General features: G+C 44.0%; 1 protein-coding gene and 1 pseudogene across 1 annotated transcript; one reads left to right on the plus strand and one right to left on the minus strand.

Moving 5' to 3' along the window:
- The window catches only part of LOC139230206 (nuclear factor 7, brain-like), a 926,603-nt pseudogene that overhangs the window by 194,481 nt on the left and 706,802 nt on the right, over positions 1 to 25,320 (minus strand).
- Positions 9,788 to 13,144, plus strand: LOC139230584 (probable G-protein coupled receptor 139). The gene is made up of 2 exons (XM_070862408.1): positions 9,788 to 9,857; positions 12,231 to 13,144. The coding sequence occupies exons 1-2, from the start codon at positions 9,788 to 9,790 to the stop codon at positions 13,142 to 13,144; spliced, it is 984 nt and encodes a 327-aa protein (XP_070718509.1).

Here is a 25,320-nt window from a genome sequence, read left to right on the forward strand (position 1 = left end):
TTGGAAGAATTACTGAGGCTAGCAAGTGCACAGAATGTACTTTGGGTGGGGTACTTCAATGTCCATCATAAGAGTGATTCAGTAGCAGCACTATTGACCAAGCTGTTCGAGTCCTGAAGGTACTTGCTGCCAGTCTGGGCCTGCGGCATGTGGTGACTGTACAAACATGCGGGAAAAACCTACTTGACCTCGTCTTCACCAATCTACCTGTAGTAAGTGCATCGGTTCATAATAACATAGAACATAAGACATAGGAACATGAGTAGATTATATGGCCCCTCTAGCCTGCTCCACCATTCAATAATATCATGGCCGATCTGATCATGGACTCAGCTCCCCACCCGCTGCCCATAACCCCTTATCCCCTTATTGTTTAAGAAACTGTCTATTTATGTGTTAAATTTATTCAATGTCCCAGCTTCCACTGCTCTGAGACAGCGAATTCCACAGATTGACAACCCTCTGAGAGTAGAAATTTCTCTTCATCTCTGTTTTAAATGGGCGGCCCCTTATTCTAAGATTATGCACCCTAGTTCCCCAGTCCTAGTCTCCTCCATCAGTAGAAACATACTCTCTGCATCCACCTTGTCAAGCCCCCTCACAATCTTATATGTTTCGATAAGATCACCTCTCACTCTTCTGAATTCCAGTGACTAGAGGCCCAACCTACTCAGCCTTTCCTCATAAGTCAACCCCCTTATCCCCAGAATCAACCTAGTGAACCTTCTCGGAATTGCCTCCAAAGCAAGTATATCCTTTCGTAAATATGGAAACCAAAACTGCATGATGTATTCCATGTGTGGCCTCACCATTACCTTATATAGCTGTAGCAAGACTTCCCTGCTTTTATATCCATTCCCTTTGCATAAAGGCCAAGATACCATTGGCCTTCCTGATCACTTGCTGTACCTGTTCCTTTTGTGTTTCATGCATAAGTACCCCCAGGTCCTGCTGTACTACAGCACTTTTCAATCTTTCTCCATTGAAATAATAACTTGCTCTTTGATTTTTTTCTGCCAAAGTGCATGACCTCACACTTTCCAGCATTGTACTCCATCTGCCACATTTTTTTTCCCACTTAGCTAGCCTGTCTCTATCCATTTGCAGATATTTTGTGTCCTCCTCACACATTGCTTTTCCTCCCATCTTTGTATCATCAGCAAACTTGGCTACGTTACACTCCGTCCCATCTTACAAGTCGTTAAATAGATTGTAAATAGTTGGGGTCCCAGCACTGATCCCTGCGGCAGCCCACTAGTTACTGGTTGGCAACCAGAAAATGAACCATTTGTCCGATTCTCTGTTCTCTGTTAGTTAGCCAATCCTCTATCCATGCTAATATGTTACCTCCAATCCTGTGAACTTTTATCTTGCGCAGTAGCCTTTTATGTGGCACCTTGTCAAATGCCTACTGGAAGACCAAATACACCACATTCACTGGTTCCCCTTTATCCATCCTGTTCATTACATCCTCAAAGAACTCGAGCAAATTTGTGAAAGGTGACTTCCCCTTCATAAATCTGCTGACTCTGCCTGACCGAATTTTACTTTTACAAATGTCCTGCTACTGCTTCTTTAATAATGGTGTCAGTGGGGATGCTGCACTTTATCAGGGACACTTTGAGGGTGCCCTTGTAGCATTTCCGCTGCCCACCTTTGGCTCATTTGCCATGAAGGAGCTCCGAGTAGAGTACTTGCTTTGGGAGTCTCGTGTCTGGCATGCGGGCAATGTGGCCTACCCAGCGGAGCTGATCGAGTGTGGTCAGTACTTCAATGCTGGGGATGTTAACCTGAATGAGGACGGTGATATTGGTGCACCTGTCCTCCCAAGCGATTTGTCGGATTTTGCGGAGACATCGTTGGTGGTATTTCTCCAGCAACTTGAGATGTCTACTTTACATGGTCCATGTCTCTGAGCCATATAGGAGGGCAGGAATTACTGCAGCTCTGTAGACCATGAGCTTGGTGGCTGTTTTTAGGGCCTGGCCTTAAGACACTCCTTTCCTCAGGCGACCGAAGGCTGCACTGGTGCACTGGAGGCAGTGTTGGATCTCGTCGTCGATGCCTGCTCTTGTTGATAGGAGGCTCCCGAGATATGGGAAGTAGTCCACGGTGTCCAGGGCCACGCCATGGATCTTGATGACTGGGGGGCAGTGCTGTGCGGTGAGGACAGGCTGGTGCAGGACCTTTGTATTATGGATGTTTAGCGTAAGTCCCATGCTTTCGTACGCCTCAGTAAGTATGTCGACTGTGTCCTGTAGTGCAGCTTCTGTATGTCCGCGTACTGTAACTCGAAGACAGAGGTTGGGCTGGTATTGGATCTGGTCTGGAGATGTACAATAACATAACAACATTAATGAATACTATCTTCACAAAAGAGAGGGATTCTGCAGCCATTAGAGGACTGTGAAACATTAGATGAGATAAACATGGATAGAGAGGAAGTATTAAGACGTTTAGCTTCTTTGAAAGTAGATCAATCGCCCGGCCTCAATGAAACGTATCCCAGGCTGTAAGAATAAACGTGTACATTAATAATAACATTGAATCAGAGTGTATACATAAACGTCGAAAGCGCAGGTTACACAGACAGGCTGCAGTTTGAACTCAAAAGCACAAAACATATTATCAAGTTCAAGCCTCTTGTGGGCGGTGCTTAAGGAACAAAACGAGCTTGTCATCAGAGTAAACAAACCTATCAAAACTAAAAGGAGTTCATTGGAAAACTATGAACCGAATCAAGGAACTGCTCAAATTCCTCCAGACAATCACATGTGTGAGGAAAGCCAATGAAGAATGCTCTGGAACTAAGGACCAATCCTGGGGCTTTACCAACTTATGTCGAGAGACAAGGTATCTAATATGAATAAAAAGACGAGCACAAAGCCTGTTCTCTCTTTTCGCTCTTTCTGATGATCATCCACGCGGCACTTCTGGCTGAAGATCACTGCAAATGCTTCAGCCTTGTCTTTTGCACTCACATGCTGGGTCCGCCATTATTGAGGATATGGATAATCATGTAGACTGCTCCTCCCGTTAGTTGTTTAATGGTCCACCACCATTCACAACTGGATGTGGCAGGACAGCAGAGCTTTGAGCTGATCCATTGATTGTGGGATTGCTTAGCTGTGTTTAGAGCATGCAGCTTTCGCTGTTTAGCATGCATGTAGTCTGTGTTGCAGCTGACACAATTTGGCAGCTCATTTATAGGTACAACTGGTACTGCTTCTGGCATAGTCTTCTGCACTCTTCTTTGAACCAGAGTTGGCCCATGGCATGGTGGTAATTGTAGAGTGATGGATATGCCGGGCCATGAGGTTACAGTTTGTGGTTGAGCACAATTCTGCTGCTGCTGTGAAGCCGACGGTGCCTCATTTGTGCCCAGTTTTTAGCTGGTAGATCTGTTCTGTATCTACTCCATTTAACACATTGGTAGTGCCACACAGCACAAGGAAGGGTGTCCTCAGTGTCAAGACAGGACTTGGTCTCCACAAGTACTGTGTGGTGGTCACTCCTTCCAATACTGTCATGAAAAGATGCATCTGTGACAGGTAGATCAGGGAGGACGAAGTCAACTAGGTTTTTCCCTCGTGTTGGTACTCACACCACCTGTCGCCTCCCAGGCTGGCATCTATGTCTCGGCCAGTAATGGTGCTACCCAGCCAGTCTTGGTGATGGGCATTGAAGTCCCCCTCGGCAAAGTACATTCTGTGCATTTACAACCCTCACCGCTTCTTCCAAGTGGTGTTCAATATGGAGGAGTACTGGTTCATCAGCTAAGAGAGGGCAGGAGCTATTAATCAGCTTGAGGTTTCATTGGTTATGCTTAACATGAAGCCATGCATCTTCGTGGGGTCCAGAGTCAATGCTGAGTCCTGCAAGGGCCACTCCCACACGGCTGAGTAACACTTTGCTGCCACTTCTGGTCGGTCTGTTCTGTCGGTACGACAGGACATCACCAGGAAATAATGGCTTGCTAGTACATTTCAGAGTACAGTCAAGTGAAACCATATTGCTGTGGGTGTCGAGCCACATATAGACCATAACAGATAATGTCGGCAGATTTTATTCCTTAAAGTACATTATTGAACCAGATGTGTTTTTCTGACAATAAAGTCATTTCATGTCGCCATTACTGCTGCAAGCTTTTATTCCAGATTTATTTAATTAACTGCATTTAAATTCCCCAGCTGCCGTGGTGGGTTTTGACCTCACATCCCTCGATCATTACACGAGGGATCTGAATTACTATTCCAGTAACATAACCACGATGCTACCATACTATAACATTTGCGAAGACTGCCTACTGACGCTCCTAGACACGCATGCCACTCACTTTCCCTCTCTGGATTTAAAACAGAGTCTACAGGGATGCCATTTTCCGCTTTTGCACTGGCCCAACCATTATTTTCTCTTCCGTTTGTGTCCAGCATTTTAGATCTGCAGTCAGAACAAAAGTCATGAAAAACCTGAGATGTGATGCGTGTCGTCGAATATCTTCAGCAAACAGTGAATCTCTTGAATTCAACAACGTGGAAAGTTGATGAAGTTCAGAATTGATGAGGCATTGTTTTAATGTTTTTAAATGGTTGCCCCTTCCAATAAGAGATGCTTTAATTGTTCACCAAGCAGACAGATTAAAATCACCGAATGTCAATTCATGTGTATTCACATTCCAACCAGGCTGTCAACCTCAACACACAAATGGTTACTTTTCCGCTTAATTAATTTTCAAACAAAGGCATGGACAAATACAAACAATACCCCATAAATATTACATGATGAATATTTCTACACATACTGATGATGGGCAGAGAAGTGGAGCTGAATCCATGACCAGATCAGCCATGATCTTATTGAATGGCGGAGCAGACTGGAGGGGCCCAATGGTCTACTCCTTCTCCTATTTCTTATGTGCTTATGATCAGCACAGTTAACGTCATTACTACTGTGGAATAAGGGAATTTAAAATAAATGTCATGATCATGTGCAGTTAAGCGTTGTAGAAGGTTTATTCATTCGATGGGGACAAATGTCGTTTAGCTCCGCGCAAGGTCCCTTAATACTTCCAAAAATCTTAACCCGCTGTAGGGCTGGTCAGCGGTATACAACTCACTATATCACTTTCTGTGTATATTTGAATGCTCTTCGATCTCACCTGCAGCATTGAGGCCCTTAATGTAAGTTATATATAGTTATATATTACAGGGGCCGACCGGTGCAAACAGCAGCAGAGCAGGAGCAGAGCGGGAGCTATAAAGGAGGAGAGCCCCAGGACAAAGCATGCCGTTAGGTGGAGCTGACCTGAGGGGAACCAGCAGCAGAGCAGGAGCAGAGCGGGAGCTATAAAGGAGGCGAGCCCCAGGATAAAGTATGCCGTTAGCTGGAGCTGACCTGAGGGGAAACAGCAGTAGAGCAGGAGCTTTTAAGGAGGAGAGCCCCAGAGCACCGATGGCAGGAGCCAGCCACCGCAGGGAGCAGTGTGAGCCAGTTTAAGAGTGTGACGAAGGCAAAGCGGTGACAAACCAGACGTCACGGCAACCCAGGATCCCAGGGAGCGGATTGGTTGGCATCTCTTGGTGTGAGGTCGAGCCCAGCATCGGGGTCGGGGCCCAGAACAGATCAGAGGAGAGCGGCAGGTCGGAGGCCAGCGAGAGATCAGAGGGCAGTGGGAGCCAAGAGGATTGAGGACAGCGGGAGGTCGGAGGACATTGGGAGCCCAAAGGTCAGAGGGTAGTGGAAGGTCAGAAGGCGGCGGGAGGTCTGAGGACAGTGGGAGCCCAGAGGTCGGAGGACAGAGGGAGGTCGGAGGAAAGCGAGAGTTCGGAGGGCAACAGGAGTCAGAGGACAGCGAAAGTCCGGCGGGCAGTGGCCCGGAGGTTGGAGACCCAGAGGTTGGAAACAGTGAGCAGTGGGGTCAGCCCAGGAGTGGTGCAGCATAGACTAGCAGTGGGTCGTGGCCCAGGAGTGGCTCAGCTGACAGTAGGAGTATGCGTGTGTGTATGAACTAGGCCTGTACAGCAGAGCCTGGTCTCCAGTCGCCTTGGATCACCGTGCCATTGGACCAAGATCATGCTTTGTCAAGCACGTGTGGTAACTGGTGTACATCGCCCACCCCACAGTAAAATAATCCATGCACTGCCATTTCCCACACTTTATAATGAAGTTCGGGATGTGGAATGTCAGGATCCTCATAGACAATCCTAACAGCAACAGACTGGAACGCCACACCGCTATCATTGCCTGCGAACTTGGGTGGTTCGACATTGACATCACTGCCTAAGCGAGACCCGATGGGCAGGGGAAGGCCAGCTCAAAGAACAAGGTGGTGGCTACACCTTCTGGAAAAGCAAACCAGAAGAAGAACGCTGCCTCCATGGGGTTGGCTTCGCCATATAAAACGAGCTAGTGGGCTATCTCAGAGCCTCCCAGAATGCCTCACGACTCCTCAGCTCATCCTAGCCCGGAACCAGTGCATTACAGTCTTCAGCACATAAGCTCCAACACTGGAATCTGCAGACAAGACCAAAGAGGAATTCTACTCCAGCCTCGAACAATGCCTGTCCCGAGTTCCAACAGGCAACATGCTGATCCTCCTTGGCGACGCCAGAGTTGGAAAGGACACTGACTTCTGGGGAGGTGTGATTAGTAGAGAGAGGGTAGGGAAAGCCAACTCCAACGGCATCCTCCTTCTGAAAAATGCCTAGAATATGGCCTCATCATAACCAATACCCTGTTCCAACAGAAGGACAAATATAAAACATCATGACAACACCCTCGCTCTAAGCACTGGCATCTGCTAGATTACATCATCGTCTGTGTGAGGGACCACAAAGACGTGCACATCACATGCACCATAACATCAGCTGACGATTCCTGGACAGATCACCGCCTAATTTGCTCTGATGTTACCATCAACATTGCCCTAAAACAGCGACGGCAACAGAAACAATGCGGCAGGAAAATCTACACTGGAGCACTCAAAGATCCTGCCAAGAAAACTATATTCTTCCAGTGCCTCGCTACCAACCTGATGACTCCCAGTGACCCAGAGATACAGAGTGTCCACAGCGCCTGGTCTAACCTCGAGGCTACCAGAATTAGCACCTGCAAAGTGACACTCAGTCATTCGACCAGGAAACACCAAGACTGGTTTGACGAGAACAACCAGATCCAGGACTTAACATGCAGCAAGTGCAAGGCATTCTTGGACTCGAAGCAGCAACACAACACGAGGGCAAGAAAGCAGCTCTACAGATGTCTTGAAGACCGAGGTCCAACAGAAAGCCCGTGACCTAAAGAACAGATGGTGGGTGGAGAAAGCACAAGAAATCCAGCAGCTAGCTGAAAGCCATGACATGCGAGGATTCTTCAGCGCAGTCAATACGACCGATGGCCCAAGCAGCCAAGGCCCTACCCCACTACTGGCCAAGAATGGAGAGGTGCTCATGAAGGACTGAGAGTCAGTCAGTGCCTGATTGAAGGAGCACTTCGAGGATCTCCTCAACCGAGACTCTGTCTTCAATGTGATTGTCCTTGATTCTATCCCACAGCATTCCACCTGCCACCATCTCAGCACAACCACAAAGTTGAAAAGGCCATCCGACAACTGAAGAACATCAAGTCATCAGTAGCAGATGGAATCCCCACCGAAGCAGTAGAACATGGTGGAAAAGCACCAGTGGCGTGGATCAGTGACCTCATCTCTCTTATCTGGGAGGAGGAGATCATGCTAGGAGATCTCAGAGACACTGTAATCATGTCCATCTTCAAGAAAGCTGAGAAGTCCGACTGCGGTAAATACAGCAGAATCTCCCTGTTGTCGACTACTAGGATAGTCATCGCATGAATCCTCTTGAATCGCCTTCTTCCTGTAGCTGAAGAGCTCTTCCCAGAGTCGCATTGTGGATTCTGCCCACTAAGGGGCACAATGGACATGATCTTCACCACACGGCAGATACAAGAGAAATGAAGGGAACAGCTCCAACCCTTGCACATTGCCTTCTTTGACCTCATAAAAGCCTTTGATACTCAACCGTGAGGTATTATGGAGTACCCTTCTCGGATTCAGCTGTTCTCAAAGGTTTGTCACCATCCTCCACCTGCTCCACGATGCTCCAGACCAATAAATCTATCGCAGACCCATTCACATTCGGACCGGGGTTAAGCAGGGTTGTGTCATCACACCAATGCTTTTCTCGATCTTCCTTGCTGCAATGCTTCATCTCACCCTCAGCAAGCTCCCCGCTGGAGTGGAGCTAAATTACAGGGCAAACAGGAATCTGTACAGTCTCCACCGCCTCCAGGCCACATCCAAAGTCGTCCCATCGTCCATCATCGAATTGCAGTTTGCAGATGATGCTTGCGTCTGCGCACACTCGGAGGCCGAACTCCAAGCCAGCGTCAACAGCTTCACTGAGGTGTACGAAAGCATCGGGCCTTCCATGAAACATCCATAAGAGAAAGGTCATTTACCAACCTGCCCCCACCACACAGCACTGCCACCCGGTTTTGAAAATCCACGACAAGGCCTTGGACAACATGGACCATTTTCCATACCTTGGGGCCATACTGTCAACAAGGGCAGACATCGACAATGAGGTCAAACACTGCCTTCTGTGTACCGCCCCTGTTGAGTCTTCGTCGCCTGAGGAAGAGAATGTTTGAAGACCAGGACCTCAAATCCGGCACCAAGCTCATCGTCGACAGAGCAGTGGTGATACCCACTCTCCTATATGGCTCAGACACATGGACTATGTAGAGCAGGCACCTAAAAACACTGGCGAAGTACCACCAACGCTGCCTCTGCAAGATCCTGCAAATCTATTGGCAGGATAGGCACACCAACGTCAGTGTTCTCACTCAGGCCAACATCCCCAGCATCGAAACACTGACTACATTTGATCAGCTCATTGGACAGGCCACATAGTCCCCATGCCTGACAAGAGACTCCCAAAACAAGTGCTCTACTCAGAGCTCCGGCACCGCAAGCGAATGCCACGTGGGCAGCGGAAATGTTTCAAGGACACCCTCAAAGCCTCCCTGAAAAAATTTAACATTCCCACCGACACTTGGGAATCCCTGGCCCAAGATCTCCCAAAGTGGTGGAAAAGCACCCAAGAAGGCGCTGAACAGGACTAGTCTCTTCGCCGAGAGTAAGCTGAAGCCAAGCATCAACAGCAGAAGGAGTGCACAGCAATCCACGCACCCGACCCACCCGTTCCTTCAACCACCATCTGCCCCAACTGTGACAGAGACTGTAGGTCCTGCATTGGACTCTTGAGGCACCTGAGAACTCATTTTTAGTGTGGAAGCAAGTCATCCTCGATTCCGAGGGAGTACCTATGATGATATAATATAGATTAAAGATAGAGAAAATTATTGATGTAACTCAGATCTAAAGAAAGCTATTCCATCATAATTGTGCACAATAGTTCCATCAAATACCTCGCATGAATCTATAAATAAATATCTCCTGCTACAGGAGTCTTGTACCATGATTGTGGAAAGAGAGATGTCGCAATATTTTGTTTTGAACGTATGATGAAAGTAATTTTCGAGAGTCCTTAATCCTTCAATGAACAATACCATTGCAAAATATCCATGATCAGTATGAGTGAATAAGACTCCTTTTAATCTGTTTGTTCAAGTGACTGTAAACAATCCCAATTATTGTGCAATGCTCATGTGTCACCAGGTTTCCCTTAGGTATAAATACGAGCTTATTTTGAAAGCAGAATTTCTGCCTGTCAACAGCGCTAACTGGCAACATCGCTTCTCTCCGAATATGGGACAGCCGGTAATCAAACAAATAGAAAACATTTACTATCCGATTCTTGCAATAGTTGGTCTTCCTGGTAAGCCGCTTATAATCAGTCAATGTTCATCGTTAACAGTGCTTCCCTGTGTCACTGCTCCTGCTGGCGGTGTAATGATATGTACTGTTTGTATTTGATGTGTTTTATTTGCAGACTATAATTACCGGCATCAAAGAAACAACTCAAATGGCTCCAAGGTTCTGTCATATTGTTAATGTAACAACCTGAGAGGAAGCTCCATTTACTCTGACTATTTAAATTCAGCTATTTAGTGGAGATGCCTTGGCTGTGATAGACATTCTAGTAGTTCTGTTGCTGGGACAATTATTTGTATCGGATGGGATGGCCAAAACAGCAATTATTAAATGGATTCCCTGAGATTGTTCAAAAAAAGGAAAAGGAATGTATTGTTAAATATTGTGAATCCAGGAGAAATAGAAGAGATTCTCCCGCACTCACAACATCGAGCTCAACAACTTCAGACGACAGCCTCTGCCCCTACTTTTTCACAAGGGAGCTGTTAATGTGTTTGCCATTCCCATTTATACCTCTTCCAGACTCATCTTTTGTTTCATTACTTGTTCCATTAGCATCTCCTTTTGTTTTGTATTGCATACCTTTTGTCATTTAATCTCCCTTCCCTTGCACACTATCTCAGACCTTTCCTTTTGTTCTTTCCTCGGCGCCCCCTTTCCCTTGTTTAAAATCTGTTACACCTCTAATTTCTCCAGTTGTGACAAAGTTCACAGACCTGAAACGTTCACTCTGTTTATCTGCCCACAGATGCTGCCTGACCTGTTGAGTATTCCCAGAATTATCTGTTTTTATTTCAGATTCCAGCATCTGCCGTATTTTGCTATTGAAAATTAATTTCATTGCTGGTCCTATCGGCCCGTTCGATAAAACAAGAGTTAAATACTTCAAATCAATAATACACTTTTATCCTCTGTTGGGAGTTTATTTAAACGTTAATTATTTACGAAAACGGGGGCCAAGTGAAGAACGTGTCACACATCAAGTACAGATTGACGGGAGATAAACTGGGATATGATCATTAACCAGGATGTCCGGACCATCACAGGGATTTCCAATACTATGTTTGTACAAGCTGCAGTGTCCAAAGCTTGCGTTTCCAGTTTTGGCAGAGATTTGGATCTGAAACAAAAGCCATTGCTTTTTACAATATTCATCTCAGGCTGGACGCCAAAGAACCATTTTATATAATTAAATGGGGAACAATAATTATTCTCTGGAAGCGTCGTCGACCTGAAACATTAATTCTGTTTCTCTCTCCCCAGAACCTGCCTGACCTGCTGAGTATTTCAAGCATATTCTGCAATTACGTCAGATTTTCTACATCCAGAGTGTTTTGCTTCTGACAATAATTGCACTTGGATTCCAATACACAGCCTAAAATATATTCAGGATAATTGTTGAGAATATTTAAGAAGGGTTACTCATGCAGCAGCAGCTATCTGGGGGGTAGACATTCTTGGGCGGAATGGCACGGGCTGCCTGTTATCCGCCCCTCGCGACAGTCAGCTCCATTGGTCTAAGTAACTTGACATCGAGTGGGCAGGCAATGGGCATGACCACCCAAGACAATCCTGGTCATGTGAGAAAAGCACAGTCATTCCTTCCAGAGCCCCGCTCCCCGCTTGATGTACATAACCATTACACGTTATTATTCAACTAAATTTGAAATGCGCTTTAAATGTTTGCATCTGAAGTAAACCAGCATCCACATTTCCAATAATAACGGATATATCTCCAAAGTTCCCTCTGCCCATGCTCAGGCCCCACGAACCACCGTCATTATGCGTCTACTGTGAAGTAAACAATTCTGGCCGTACATAGTTGTGGCACAATGCAAACAGCATTGTTTGTCATTATATTGTCCACATGAAACAATGTATCACTGAGCAATCTACCTTGATTGGTTATTTGCTGAAGATAAGCATGGCAAGGACACCATGTTGGAATTTTCACCTGCCTCCAGAAGATTAAACGATAGGATATGGCAAGCAGAATACTGTTATCACGCTGAGTCCTACAATGCATCATAATTGGGGATATTTGCAAGGAGGACACACGAGGAAATGAAAAACAGGCGGATTCACTTGCGGCCACCAGTCGGAAAACCCAATTTTTGGTCCGCTGGAAAGTTAAAAATCCAACCATGTCAGTCACTGCAGCATTCTTTTCTTCTGAAGTAACTAAAAATAGGTTAGCGATGTGAATCCATAAAGAAATGCAAGTTTTATTAATTATTAGGCTTCTCCGCCAAATTGGAAAAAATAGAGAGAGATTTGAGTGATAAAAAAACGTCCATGAATTTTATTCAAATAATTATCAACTGATCATCATCTCAGAGTAACGAGAGCTAGTAATTTAATGTTCACTTTTTTGCAGCTAATTTGGTGACAATCGTCATTCTCTCCCGTGGAAAGTGCGGTCTCTCCAAATGCATCACCCGTTACCTGGTGGCCATGGCAGCGGCTGATCTAATGGTCCTGATTAATGAAGTGATTCTGTATGAGATTAACGATGCTTATTTCCCAAATTCATTCCTAAACTATACTCCGATTTGTAGTCTCAATCTCACCCTGTGTTATTCTTTCATTGATTGCTCTGTCTGGCTAACGGTGGCTTTCACGTTTGATCGATTTATCGCTATTTGTAACCAAACGTTGCGAACAAAATATTGTACTGAAAAAACTGCAGCTGTGGTGATAGCAGTGGTGTGTTTCTTCAGTGTTTTAGAAAATGCTCCAATCTACTTTGTATTTGAACCTCGGAAAATAATTGACAATGTGCCATGGTCCTGCCATGTAAAATCAAGCTGCTACACCTCACCCTTATGGCTAGCGTATTTGTGGTTTGAAACAATTTTAACCCCATTTGCCCCGTTTGTTTTGATCCTGCTGCTCAATGCCCTGACCTGCAGGCACATTGTACTGGCCAACAGAGTGAGGAGGGGTCTCCAAACAAACAACTATGTTCAGAATCACACTGATCCAGAGATGGAGAACCGAAGGAAATCCATGATCTTACTGTTCACGTTATCTTACAATTTTATACTATTATGGATGGTAAGTTTTATAGTGTTTATATGTGTGCAATTTACAGACACTCAATTTATGAAAGCAAATTCTAAAGACTCCTTCACCATTGCGGAACAATTCGGGTATATGCTGAGGTGTTTGAGTTCTTGCACAAATACGTTTATTTATGCAGTGTCCCAGAGCAAATTCAGAGAGGAATTGAAGAATGTGATCAGGCATCCTCTGGCTTTCATTACTAATTTAATCAAAAACGTTAAATGATCCACAAACTAAAGTGGAACTACATCCATTGGAAACGGGCAGTAATTGTTCAACTAACATCTGCAAATAGGAATCTCTAAAGGAAATGGAAGCTGCCATCTGTTCCCAATATTAGATATCATATTCTAGGTGATAAAATATGTTTGGGATATTATTAACTTTTGCCGATAGTTTAAGACAAGTGATGCCACATAGGAACAAACAAATATGATATTTTCAGACCCGCACGGCGGATTCTTCTGATAGACTTAGATGAGGAAGGATGAGAGGAGGCGTGAATGGCGCATTAATGCCAGCGTGGACTGGTTGGAGCTAATAGCCTATTCCTGTGCTGAGTGTTCGATGTGATTCTATGTCAAACCAGAGTCATATTTTCCCTTCCTATTTCAAATCATGCAAATTATAAACAAAACAATCTCGTTTTGTTACTGAACCACAGCAAACAAATCCCATCAAATGTTCCCAACATACACATTTTTGGAATGGTCGCTAATATCAATTCGGAGAGGGAAGCAGAGAAGATTTCTCAAAATAATCGAAGGGAGCTGAGACAGATTGTAATGCCTGAAATTGCTGCCCTGACTGGTATCAGCGACCTCAGTTCCATCTGAGGGTGTAGATTTCGGGAACAATTTTGGAAAGGAATTTTGTAATGTTTATGAAAATGGTATTCAAGTTGCACAAAGTGGACAATCTAACTTTCATATTCAAAACTGCTAGCTCTTCCCGGGATCAGCCCAACACCCTCTCCGAATCCCAGCAACAGCTACTGTGAGAATCGTTAAGACTTTGGGAACAATCTGAATGTACATCATCATTTTAATATGATCCACACCAAAATTCATCGTTGACCAAATGATGAAATATCCAAAAAGGTGACGGCATTAGGGGACTGTGCCATATTTCTAAAATAACTTGGCTTCAGGCAGGGCTACTTCCCATTGACCGGAGGGGTTTTACAGGGTCCCGCTCCAAATTACAGCTACACAGTCGGCGTGAAGTCTATTGTTTGCCCTCCAACTCCTTAAAATTTGACGACCATGAACTCCCATAGCCCTTCCGAACGGTTCCTGAGATGGTTATCCACATTTATTTTCCCCGCACCCGGTATATATCAGGCCAGATCCTGTCTCCTTCTCCTCCGCCCATAGCCTGTTGATCTGAAATTCAACGTCTCAGCATAACAGCGGGGCAGCTCAGCTTTATACAACTTTCTGTGTGTATCTGTGAACGCTCTTCGATCTAACGTGCACCACGGAGCCTCCTTATTTTCATATTATAAAAAATATAAATTTACAAAGACAAAGTATGATGCACCTAAACTAGAGGTTGTGCTTATCTGCGGCTAATGTGCAGTTATTTCTAATGCAATCTGTGAACCTATAATGGAACGAGCTCGGCTTCCTTTAGGAATGCAGATTTAAAAATATTTTATTTAAAAATGTGATCATAATGATATTCTTAAGTTTAATTTTTGAGCATGAAATGTCCTGCTCCATAATTAGTAGGAGCAAATATGGCTCGTCTTAATCTGTTTGTTCAAATGACTTTAACTGGTACTGTGCTTGAGCTTTTTCTCAGATCTTAACAGGACCTCATTTTGAAAGCAGAATATCTCATGTCCCTGAAATTGAAACACAGTGTTGCTTCGCTCCGAAAATAGGACAGCCAATAATAACAGATAGAAAGCATATACTGTCCTGATCTTGCAAAAGTTGGAGTTCCGAATAAGCCGTTTATATTCAGTTAATATATATCTTCAGCAGTATTGACTGCCTCACTACCCCTGCTGTCGGTGTAATAATATTATTTGCTTGTTTTGATGTGGTTGATGTGCAGACATTAATTACCACCAGCAAATAAATAACAATGAGAAAACTAAAAGTTTCCGACATATTCCTAATGTAATAACCGGACAGGCAGCACAATTTATTCTGAAACTTTAAATTAAACGGTTTGGTGGGGATTTCGATGCATTTATAGATAGTCTTGTAATTTTATTTCGGAGCCAAATATTAGCATCGCAGCTTGGTTCTGGTTGGTTAATATAATTTAGTAAGTTCAGGGATAATTTGAAGAATACGAATAACCGACCCCTGGCTCAAATAATGGATTCGCCGAATTTTTAAAAAAGCATAATGGTACATTTAACTTTGGGAAATAGTACAAAAGGCGCCTGATGGAATTGCACGTCCATTATGCGTCTCGCCCAATTTTCCCTTCCATTGACTTAAATAGAAAGAGCAATCAGGCGCGGTACACAAAGGGAGCGAATTCGGTATCGTTCATTTTACACAATCGCCCAAAGTTAAAATTAATCAATTCCATCCCCCAACTATAAGAGATGTACTTCGATAGAAATGATATGTGCACACACGAATCTCCCATCGAATTGCTCACACTCAGTGAAGCATGTGCCCAGAGCTTTGTTTTTCCGAGTTCGCCAGTCTGGTTTCCACTTCAATTATATTGAATAAATGGGGAAGAGAAGTCGGGAGCGCTCACATTGAAAACCCCGGCAGTGCTTTTTGGAGCCACAAATGGGGTATTCTCAATAAGAACCAATTCAATACTGTCATGGCCCCTGATTTAAGATGAGTAAGTTATTTTCTATTACATGACATTCTGGGCTTCCCTGCTATTCAGATCCCTCAGGCAATGGGTGAGTTTAGACACTGGCCGATGATGGCAGCGCTCTGACCTTCAGTAATGCTGGGACACGATAGTTAGGTATAATGAATCGGTTCTCGGGTCCAGGATAAATGGCAGCAGTTGTGCTGCGATTCGGAAGCACAAAGTACTTGCCGCGGTTCTGCAGCGCTGCAGCAGCGGGTCTGAGGTGAATTAACACTGAGTGATGGGGAGGTGGGGGGGGGGTTCGGTTTAGGCCGCACTGGGAATTGGGTATTGCGAGAATCAGCCCCTGGTGAAGCTTTTTCTTTGGCAGCACCGCAGAGGCAGAACATACAGTCTGCTAGTAATCGGGACTGGAATGTGATTTCTGGCGGGGGGGAGGAGGAGGAAGTCTCTGAGCCCATGGGTGGGAGTGGGAGGATCCCAGGATCTGGCAGCTCTTCGGTTGTTGGCCATGATGTGAAATGAACTGACTCGGAAATCTCTCTGCAGATTCTGAAGTCAGCGATTATCATTGCTTCTTTGAAAATGACGAGTTGTTTTGACTTTAACAACAGATAGCTGCTTAAACAGACAAATATTGGATAATTACATCATCGCTCAATGGCTCATTTGATTTCAAAGATTCAATCGAAACTCTTTAGTAACGTTAGATAATGTTTTAAGAACTGTGCAGACGATCATCATGTAACAATAATAAACTGAACAATGGAAGCAACAGAGGGCGCGAGTGCTTTCGACAGGGAGTATTCCCTGAGCCCGCTGTCATTGTGACCGAATAGAATAAGCTGAAAATATCTTCCTGATCAATTAACTTCAAAAATGTTTCCAATTGATTTAATTTCAACGTAACGTGAAATAAATGAATTCGTTACACACAGGGTTAAATACACTTCAACAGATTTTAAACTGAGCCGCCTGGCTGGAAACTGACGGATTGACCGACCACCTGTTTCCCGCCCCACCTGAGTATAATGGAGTATAATGGGGCGACCAATCCCACCCCGTCACTCCACCACTGGGCGTGTTGGGTTAAAACTCATTAAATAATGAAATATCAAATCTGAATGGGACCAAAAGCACAGCTGGTGCAATCACTCCATTGGACGTTATTAATGATTTTATCATTTCAACTCTAATGCGAGAAACTCTTTTAGAGTCTACCTGCAAAACATAAAACATTAAACTGTGCCACCCGACCTTGGTGACACACCAGACATTTACAAGGCCCTTTTTTCCCTTTTTTTTGTTTTTTTTTGTTTTTCTTTTTTTTTGTTTTTTTTTTGGGCACTAAAATCACAATTTTTCCCCAGTGCCCCCTATAAAAGGGAAGGGGACACTAAAAGCAGTGGCAATTAAAACAAATTAAACTTTAAAACATAAAATCAAATTAAAATTTGGTTGCCGGGCGTGATGATGCACTCCAGTCCCTCCGGTGCCCACCTCTCGCGGAAGGCCGCGAGCGTACCGGTGGACACCGCGTGCTCCATCTCCAAGGACACCCTGGACCGGATGTAAGAGCGGAAGAGAGGCAGGCAGTCAGGTTGAACGACCCCCTCGACCGCCCGCTGCCTGGACCGGCTGATGGCTCTAATGCGAGAAACTCTTTTGAGTTAACCTGCAAAACATAAAACATGTATCCGTGCCACCCGACCTGGATGACACACACAAGACATTTACAAGGCCCTTTTTTTTTTTTTTTTTTTTTTTTTTTTTTGGGCACTAAAATCAAATTTTCCTTTTTCCAGTGCCCCCTATAAAAGGAGAGGGGGACACTAAAAGCACCGGCAATTAAAACAAATTAAACTTTAAAACGTAAAATCAAATTAAAATTTGGTTGCCGGGCGTGATGATGCACTCCAGTCCCTCCGGTGCCCACCTCTCGCGGAAGGCCGCGAGCGTACCGGTGGACACCGCGTGCTCCATCTCCAAGGACACCCTGGACCGGATGTAAGAGCGGAAGAGAGGCAGGCAGTCAGGTTGAACGACCCCCTCGACCGCCCGCTGCCTGGACCGGCTGATGGCTCTAATGCGAGAAACTCTTTTGAGTTAACCTGCAGAAACATAAAACATTAAAACCATGCCACCCGACCTGGGTGACACAGTAGACATTTTCAAGGCCCCTTTTTTTTTTGGTTTTTTTTTTGGGGCGCTAAAATCAAATTTTTCCAGTGCCCCCTATAAAAGGGGAGGGGGACACTAAAAGCACCGGCAATTAAAACAAATTAAACTTAAAAACGTAAAATCAAATTAAAATTTGGTTGCCGGGCGTGATGATGCACTCCAGTCCCTCCGGTGCCCACCTCTCGCGGAAGGCCGCGAGCGTACCGGTGGACACCGCGTGCTCCATCTCCAAGGACACCCTGGACCGGATGTAAGAGCGGAAGAGAGGCAGGCAGTCAGGTTGAACGACCCCCTCGACCGTCCGCTGCCTGGACCGGCTGATGGCACCCTTCTAATGCGAGAAACTCTTTTAGAGTCTACCTGCAAAACATAAACATTAAACTGTGCCACCCGACCTGGGTGACACACCAGACATTTACAAGGCCCTTTTTTCCTTTTTTTTGGTTTTTTTTTGTGTTTTTTTGGGTTTTTTTTTTTGTTTTTTTTTTTGGGCACTAAAATCACAATTTCTCCGGTGCCCCCTATAAAAGGGAAGGGGACACTAAAAGCACCGGCAATTAAAACAAATTAAACTTTAAAATGTAAAATCAAATTAAAATTTGGTTGCCGGGCGTGATGATGCACTCCAGTCCCTCCGGTGCCTTCTAATGCGAGAAACTCTTTTGAGTTTACCTGCAAAACATAAAACATTAAGACCATGCCACCCGACCTGGGTGACACAGCAGACATTTTCAAGGCCCCTTTTTTTTTTTAATTATTTTTTTGGTTTTTTTTTGGGGCGCTAAAATCAAATTTTCCCAGTGCCCCCTATAAAAGGGGAGGGGGACACTAAAAGCACCGGCAATTAAAACAAATTAAACTTTAAAACGTAAAATCAAATTAAAATTTGGTTGCCGGGCGTGATGATGCACTCCAGTCCCTCCGGTGCCTTCTAATGCGAGAAACTCTTTTTGGAGTTCACCTGCAAAAACATAAAACATGTATCCGTGCCACCCGACCTGGATGACACACACAAGACATTTACAAGGCCCCTTTTTTTTTTGGGCACTAAAATCAAATTTTTTCTAATGCGAGAATGTGGGAATACAATGCCACAGCTGATGACAGACGGGCTTATCCCGAAGAGCTAAATTGACATTAGTGTCAGTGTAAAATGGACGGTATTGAATTGACATCCCATTAGGCGTCACAACTGAGTTGTATTCCATCCACTTGAAATAAATTCAAAATCGGCCGTCGTGTGTAATGGGCGAGTTATTCGATATTCCCCATTTTACTCTGTCACCTGAAGTAAAAATTACCCCCAGGTCTTGATTGGGTGAATTTCTCTTCGGAGGAAGTGAAACACAAACAAAAGATAATTGGCTACCCGGGTTACATTCTGCCCCCTCCATTTTTTGTTCCTTGACTTCAGTGAAAACTAAAATCTGTGGGTATAAAAGGGTCCTGTCTCCGCCCGTAAATGGTCATTCACCCAATTGACCATTTGTTGGAGGTTTAATTCTCCATTTCATTTATCGCTTATCTCCTATAATAACCAGAGTATATTTTTGAAGTGTAACCAGTGTTGCCTGAATAAGAACACATTGGCTTTGTTTTTTCAGTGTTCAGCACGATTGGTGAACTGAAAGACATCCGGAAACAAAAATGTTTCACCTGCCTCCTAGGTTAAGATAAGAGGTAATTCCTTAAAAGGAGTTACTGCCTGTAAATGTAATTTCAGGTGTTCAGCCAGGAAAATCCTTCGATAACCTTTGCAACAATTCCCTTTAATGTGCCAAAGATTACTAGCAGACCATTATTATGAGTTAGGTGGTACTGCCATGCAAAATCAATCTTCTATGGCGTTCCCACATTGGGAGCATTTTTGTTGTTGGACACCATTTTATCCCTGTTGGTTCTATTTGTTTTGATTTTAATGCTCAATGTTATGACCATTAGACTAGCTGTACTAGGCAATAGAATGAGAAGGAGTCTCCGTGGGAACAACAATGGTGAGAATCACTTTGAAACAGAGAAGTAGAACCGAAGAAAATCTATCAGTTTCCTTTGTCCATCTCTTGTAGCTTTATACTTTTATGGAGGGACATTTTCCTATATTACTTAAATGTGCAATTTATATTAAGATGACAATTATTCTGACCTTCTCACCATTATGGAAAAAAATGGATATGACGATTCGAATTAGAGTTCCTGCACAGACAGGTTTGTTTATCAGTGTCCCAGTGGAAATTCAGAGACGCATTGAAGACGATGATTAATTACCCTTGATTGCAATTATTAAGCCAATTAAATAGGTAATGACTTCATAGAATTAAATAAATTATATCCATCCAAGCTGAACATAGGTGCTGCAGAATAAATAGTGTGCACAAACTCAAAGCTTATGTGGCATGGAAAATAATGCTTCCTCTCTTCTAAGCTTGCTTCATGCACGACGCAGTACAGGAACTACCTCGACTGGACTCTTTTGTTGTACAAAAATGTGTTTATCCCATCCTTAAATGTGAACCCTATAATGTATAATTGTACCATTTCAGTTGCTTGACAGCAACCCATATCATTCCATTTTGCTTTTTTAAACAACTGATGCCCAGGCTTGGTGGTTTTACAACAGAGACAGGAATGTGCGCAATTATATTTGGAGGCATATCGCATGACAGCACTCTGTCTTGGAAGCTGAGATAGGGAACTGCATTGATTATCACCGCGCCTTTGATAGATCAGTATTTGCTCCACCTTCTCAAAAAACCGTGATCTTTGATGCTATTCATCTGATATCTGCCGAAAACAAGTAAACCTAGCATTAAAATGCCTGAGGCAGTCAGCTTGAGTCCTGAGAATACAAAACATTCAATAAAGTATGTTGTCTTTATATCAGTCTTGCAACTAAGCAAAATGCCGATTGTAAATATTCAAGCTTCAATTATTTCAGAAAATGGAGGTAAGTGGTCAATTCATTCTCGGCTGCGCAAGCTTTGAGAGGGAACTTTCAGGATGGAATCAGCTATCACAACAGCGGCTGCAGGCTTGCTGGAACAAATTCTAAATAAGTAGTGATTTGAAAGTGTTCGAATAAGTTTAAAGCAAGAATTCATCATGTAATTATAAAGTTGTAAATCGGCAGGACTCTCCATTAATTTGTATTTAACTCTTGTGTACTTATTATAACGTACCATGTAGATTTATAAAACGTGCTGCAATAACTTTCCAACAAAGGTGCAGTTAAAGTCATAGATATGATTTATCCAATCCAATAGATAATTGTTAATAAATTTCAGCTGAAATGAATCCAGGCTCAACCATTTTTACTGAGAAATGTATAAGGACAATTTTCAAACATTTTCTGTGAAGTCACAAACGTTTCCCAATCTCTACCATTGTTACCTCAAGTGACAATGATACGTGGCTTGACCCACACATTCTATCCTACAGCTCCCTCCCCCGTGCCTTGCATTTCATAACATTATATGACGAAATCCCCAGTGCCACATTATTCGCAATGAATGGAGTTTGATTTTAAGCTGCTTAGTTGATTACCTCATTTTTGCAATGGCTGGAAGGGAACAGAAATAATTTGGAAGAACTCAACAACTATTCACATGGTTTATATTTACCTTCCTCATTAAATTTAATAAGGAAATAAATGAAGGACATCGGGAGCAGTTGGATGCCTTGACATCCAGAAATGTCTTGGTGTAAAAAGGATGATTATGAAGTTACTCACCGATTATAAACCTCGCTCAATTTTCCTTCCCATTGAAGTCAATGGAAGAGGAAAGTGGGCGGGCTGATGAAGGGCGAACATTCGATATCGTCCATTTTACACTATCACCCAGAAGTTAACTGACTCCCTGCAGTACAAATTGATAATTCAGTTTATTCTTTGCTTATTTGTGTGCCATTTTGCTTCCTCATTTGGAGAAAAGAGACTATGTCTCTGGACAGCAACAACTTTCATTTACATAGCAGCTTTAAATTAGATAAAATGTCCAAGATACATTAGGGAGGCCTCATTGAAAATAATAACCAGGAGCCGCAGAGGGCGATATTCAGAAGATAGTTTAAAAGTTTCATCGATGTGGTGGGTTTCAAGGACGCTTTTAAAGAAGGAGAGGGAATTAGACAGAATGATGGGATTGAGGGAGGCATTCCAGGGCATGGGCTGCAGGTAGTCTGAGGCACTGGAAAGTAAAATTGGGCGGGGTGCAAATCGGGCGGCCCATCTGATTACTGCCACACTGGGTAGGTTAAAATCTGGGCTATCAGGCTTTAATGATACAAGCAAAACAATTACTTCCATTTTGCACGGGAGTTTTAACTATCATTTATTTTGGTTATAAATTGAATACTGAAATATAATTCTCAATATTAGCAAACTAACACTGAAACCTACAAGTCAGCTGCTGGATATTTTTACAGCCTAATAATAATATTATGTGAACTCACTTTGTCCAGTTGTGAATGAGAATAAGGACTAAAATGAACTGGAGCTGTTTCTGGTTGAAGCGGATATCACCTCTTAAAAAAGGCTGGGAATTCAAGGTCAGAGAAATCTCCGGACCGAGTTCCGATCACGTAAATGGGTCGGAGAGGAATTGCCAAAATATTGCTTGCAAATTGGCCTGGGTCCACAATCTGTTTTTTTCGCCTGTCGCAGGAGATCACATGGTTTGTCTTGTGTATATATTATCATACAAGAGGTATTGCAATCGTGTGAGAAAGTCTAAATGGACCAGAGGGTTTCACCTGCCCGTCATTGTTCGTATTATCTGAAAGAAAGTGGAAGTACCCTGCTGCCAATATCGCTCAACGCAACCAGATTTGGAGTAGTATCCTGAAGTTACCAGAGACATTGATGACACCAAGATATCGAAGATGGTTGAATTTACAAAGCAAGGTAATATTTTGGAATAAAAACAGAAAATGCTGGAAATCTCAGCGGGTCAGGCAACATCTGTGGAGGGAAAGCAGAGTTAATGTTTCAGGTCGACCCGAAATATTAACTCTACTTTCTCTCCACAGATGCTTTCTGACCCGCTGAGATTTCCAACATTTTTTGTTTTTATTCCAGATTCTAGCATCTGCAATATTTTGCTTTAATATTTGGGAAGTTTGGACTACACTGCTATTGAATATGAACCCCTGGGACAAGAGTTTTCCGTAATGTTTCGGTTGGACATTGAGGCAAGTACAATATCCCTTGGCCTAACCCACCTTCACAGCGCCCATGTCACCAATACAAAGCTCCGTGGGGAAGTAGGTTGTGAGGAGCCTTTAAAGGGATTTAGACAGGTTAATTAAATGGGCAATAAGGTGGAAGATGTAGTACAATGTGGGGAAATGTGAGATGATTTACTTTGGTAGGAAGAACAGTAAAACAGATTAATTGTTAAATGGTGAGCAACTAATAAATGTTGGTATTCAGTGAAATTTAGGGGTCCTCCTACAGGAAACACATAAAGTTAGCATGCAGGTACAGAAAGCAAACAGGAAGGCAAATGGGATGTTGCCCTTTCTTGCAAGGTGGTTGGAGTAAAAGAGTAAGGATGTCTTGGTACAATTGTACACGGATTTGGTAAGACCACACCTGGTGTGTGGTGCACAGTTTTGGGGGCCTTATCTGAGGAAGGATACATGTGCCTTAGAGGTGGTGCAACAAAGGTTCACTAGATTGAATGCTGGAATGAGGTGATTGTCCTATAATGAGAGATTGAGTAGATTGGGCACAGAGTCTCTGGAGTTTACAAGAATGAGAGGTGATCCCATTGAAACATACACAATTCTGAGTGGGATTGACAGTGTAAACTCATGGCACATGATCAGAATGAGGGGTCGGCCATTTAAGACTGAAATGAGAAATTGCTTCACTAAGAGGGTTGTGATTGTTTGGAATTTTCTGCCACAATTTGCTGTGTATGATGATTAGTTGAGTATATTCAAGGCTCAGATAGATACATTTTTAACTCGAGGGGAACCAAGGAATTTTGGGATTGGACTAGAGAGTGGAGTTCAGGTTGAACATCAGCGATGATCTTATTGCATCGGGGAGCAGGCTTCAGTGCTCGTATGTCCTACTTCTGCTCCTAATACATGTTGTTATGTTCTAATAGATTCAATGTTGTTGAAACCATTAACCTCATGTTCCGCTCCAAGCCAGACACTATACTGATATAGACATATTTGACCATTCCAAATCTCCCGACTACACCCCAGTGTGGGCACACCATCACCATGGATTTCAGAGGTCCAAGAATTAGCACATTATCAATAATCCCAGAGCTGGTCATTATTTGCAGCTTTACCCGTATTGCTCACATATCAAGAACTGAAAAATGATGATCTGGAGCGCCTATCTCTCTAAGGGGGCGAAATTGCCTTGCGCGCCAATTGAGGGTGATAACTTTCTGGGACAGAGACATTAAGCGCCCAGCGCAGAAGTCCCACCACCACCGCGGAAATGCCCTCAATTGCATTCAAACAAGCGGAGCGCAATCTCGCGTTCCAATTCCTTTGAGGATGGTAACCGGGGCCTGCAGGGATATTGAAGGAAGTCGTACGTGATGTTCCGCGGAGTGATGACGTGTTTCAAAGCCCCTCCCCTTAGATTAAAAAAGCGGGCCTCTGGGCACACTGCAAGGCCACTGCTGGCCTCCAGTAAGGCACCAGGGCAATGTGTGAACAGGCCTGCACATTGACGGCCCAAACCACACTAAAGCCACCATCGCTGAGCCGGCCCGAGAGAAGGCCTACAATAAATGGCGCTGCCGCCCTCCCTTTAACTATCGTCCTGAGAGAGGAAATCGGCCAGCTTCGCGATCGCCTGCCTCGCCGCCCACGGTGATGATTCCTTCGCTGGTTGCACGGCCACCCGGGTGCAAACCACGGGCCGCGGCTGTGCCATGGCAGCACCTCCGTCAGCTCCCAGGCAATTTCTCAGTTAGCGGTAGTGCCCCTCCCCCAAATGAAAAGTGGTGCTAAAAAGAGACAATTTCGCCCGCAAACACCTCAGACTTTCACCTAGCGTTACTAAGCCCCCATCGAAAAGAATACACTGGAACTGTAGCAATCAATGCGGCATAACACCTTTCCTGTGCTCCAGAGCTAGTGATAGTCCATCAGTTCTCTAATTCCAAGTTCCTAGAACTGGGCTTTATGTGTACTGAGCCGACTGTCCAGCGAATGATGTTTCAGCGCAGTATGCAGCTTCCAAGAGATTTCTATCGCTTGCTGGAGTAATATTGGGGTCTCCCTCCATTCAGTGCTATAGATATGTATAAGAACAGCTCACTCAGTTGTATGGGCTGCATGGACAGCAATAAGCCATCCAAATGTTCTTCGAATGCATTTCACTCTCCACCTTTAATCCCCGCAGTTTCCAACTACAAGTGGAACACGGGAGCTAGCAATTGTAGGAG

Source organism: Pristiophorus japonicus, chromosome 19, assembly GCF_044704955.1.
Source record: "Pristiophorus japonicus isolate sPriJap1 chromosome 19, sPriJap1.hap1, whole genome shotgun sequence".
In the NCBI taxonomy this organism is placed as follows: Eukaryota; Metazoa; Chordata; class Chondrichthyes; family Pristiophoridae; genus Pristiophorus; species Pristiophorus japonicus.

Coding starts and splice junctions, on each gene's coding strand:
- LOC139230584 (XM_070862408.1), top strand. CDS start 9,788: ATGGGACAGCCGGTAATCAAACAAATAGAAAACATTTACTATCCGATT. Junction 9,858..12,230: donor TGCAATAGTTGGTCTTCCTG/GTAAGCCGCTTA, acceptor ACTTTTTTGCAG/CTAATTTGGTGACAATCGTC.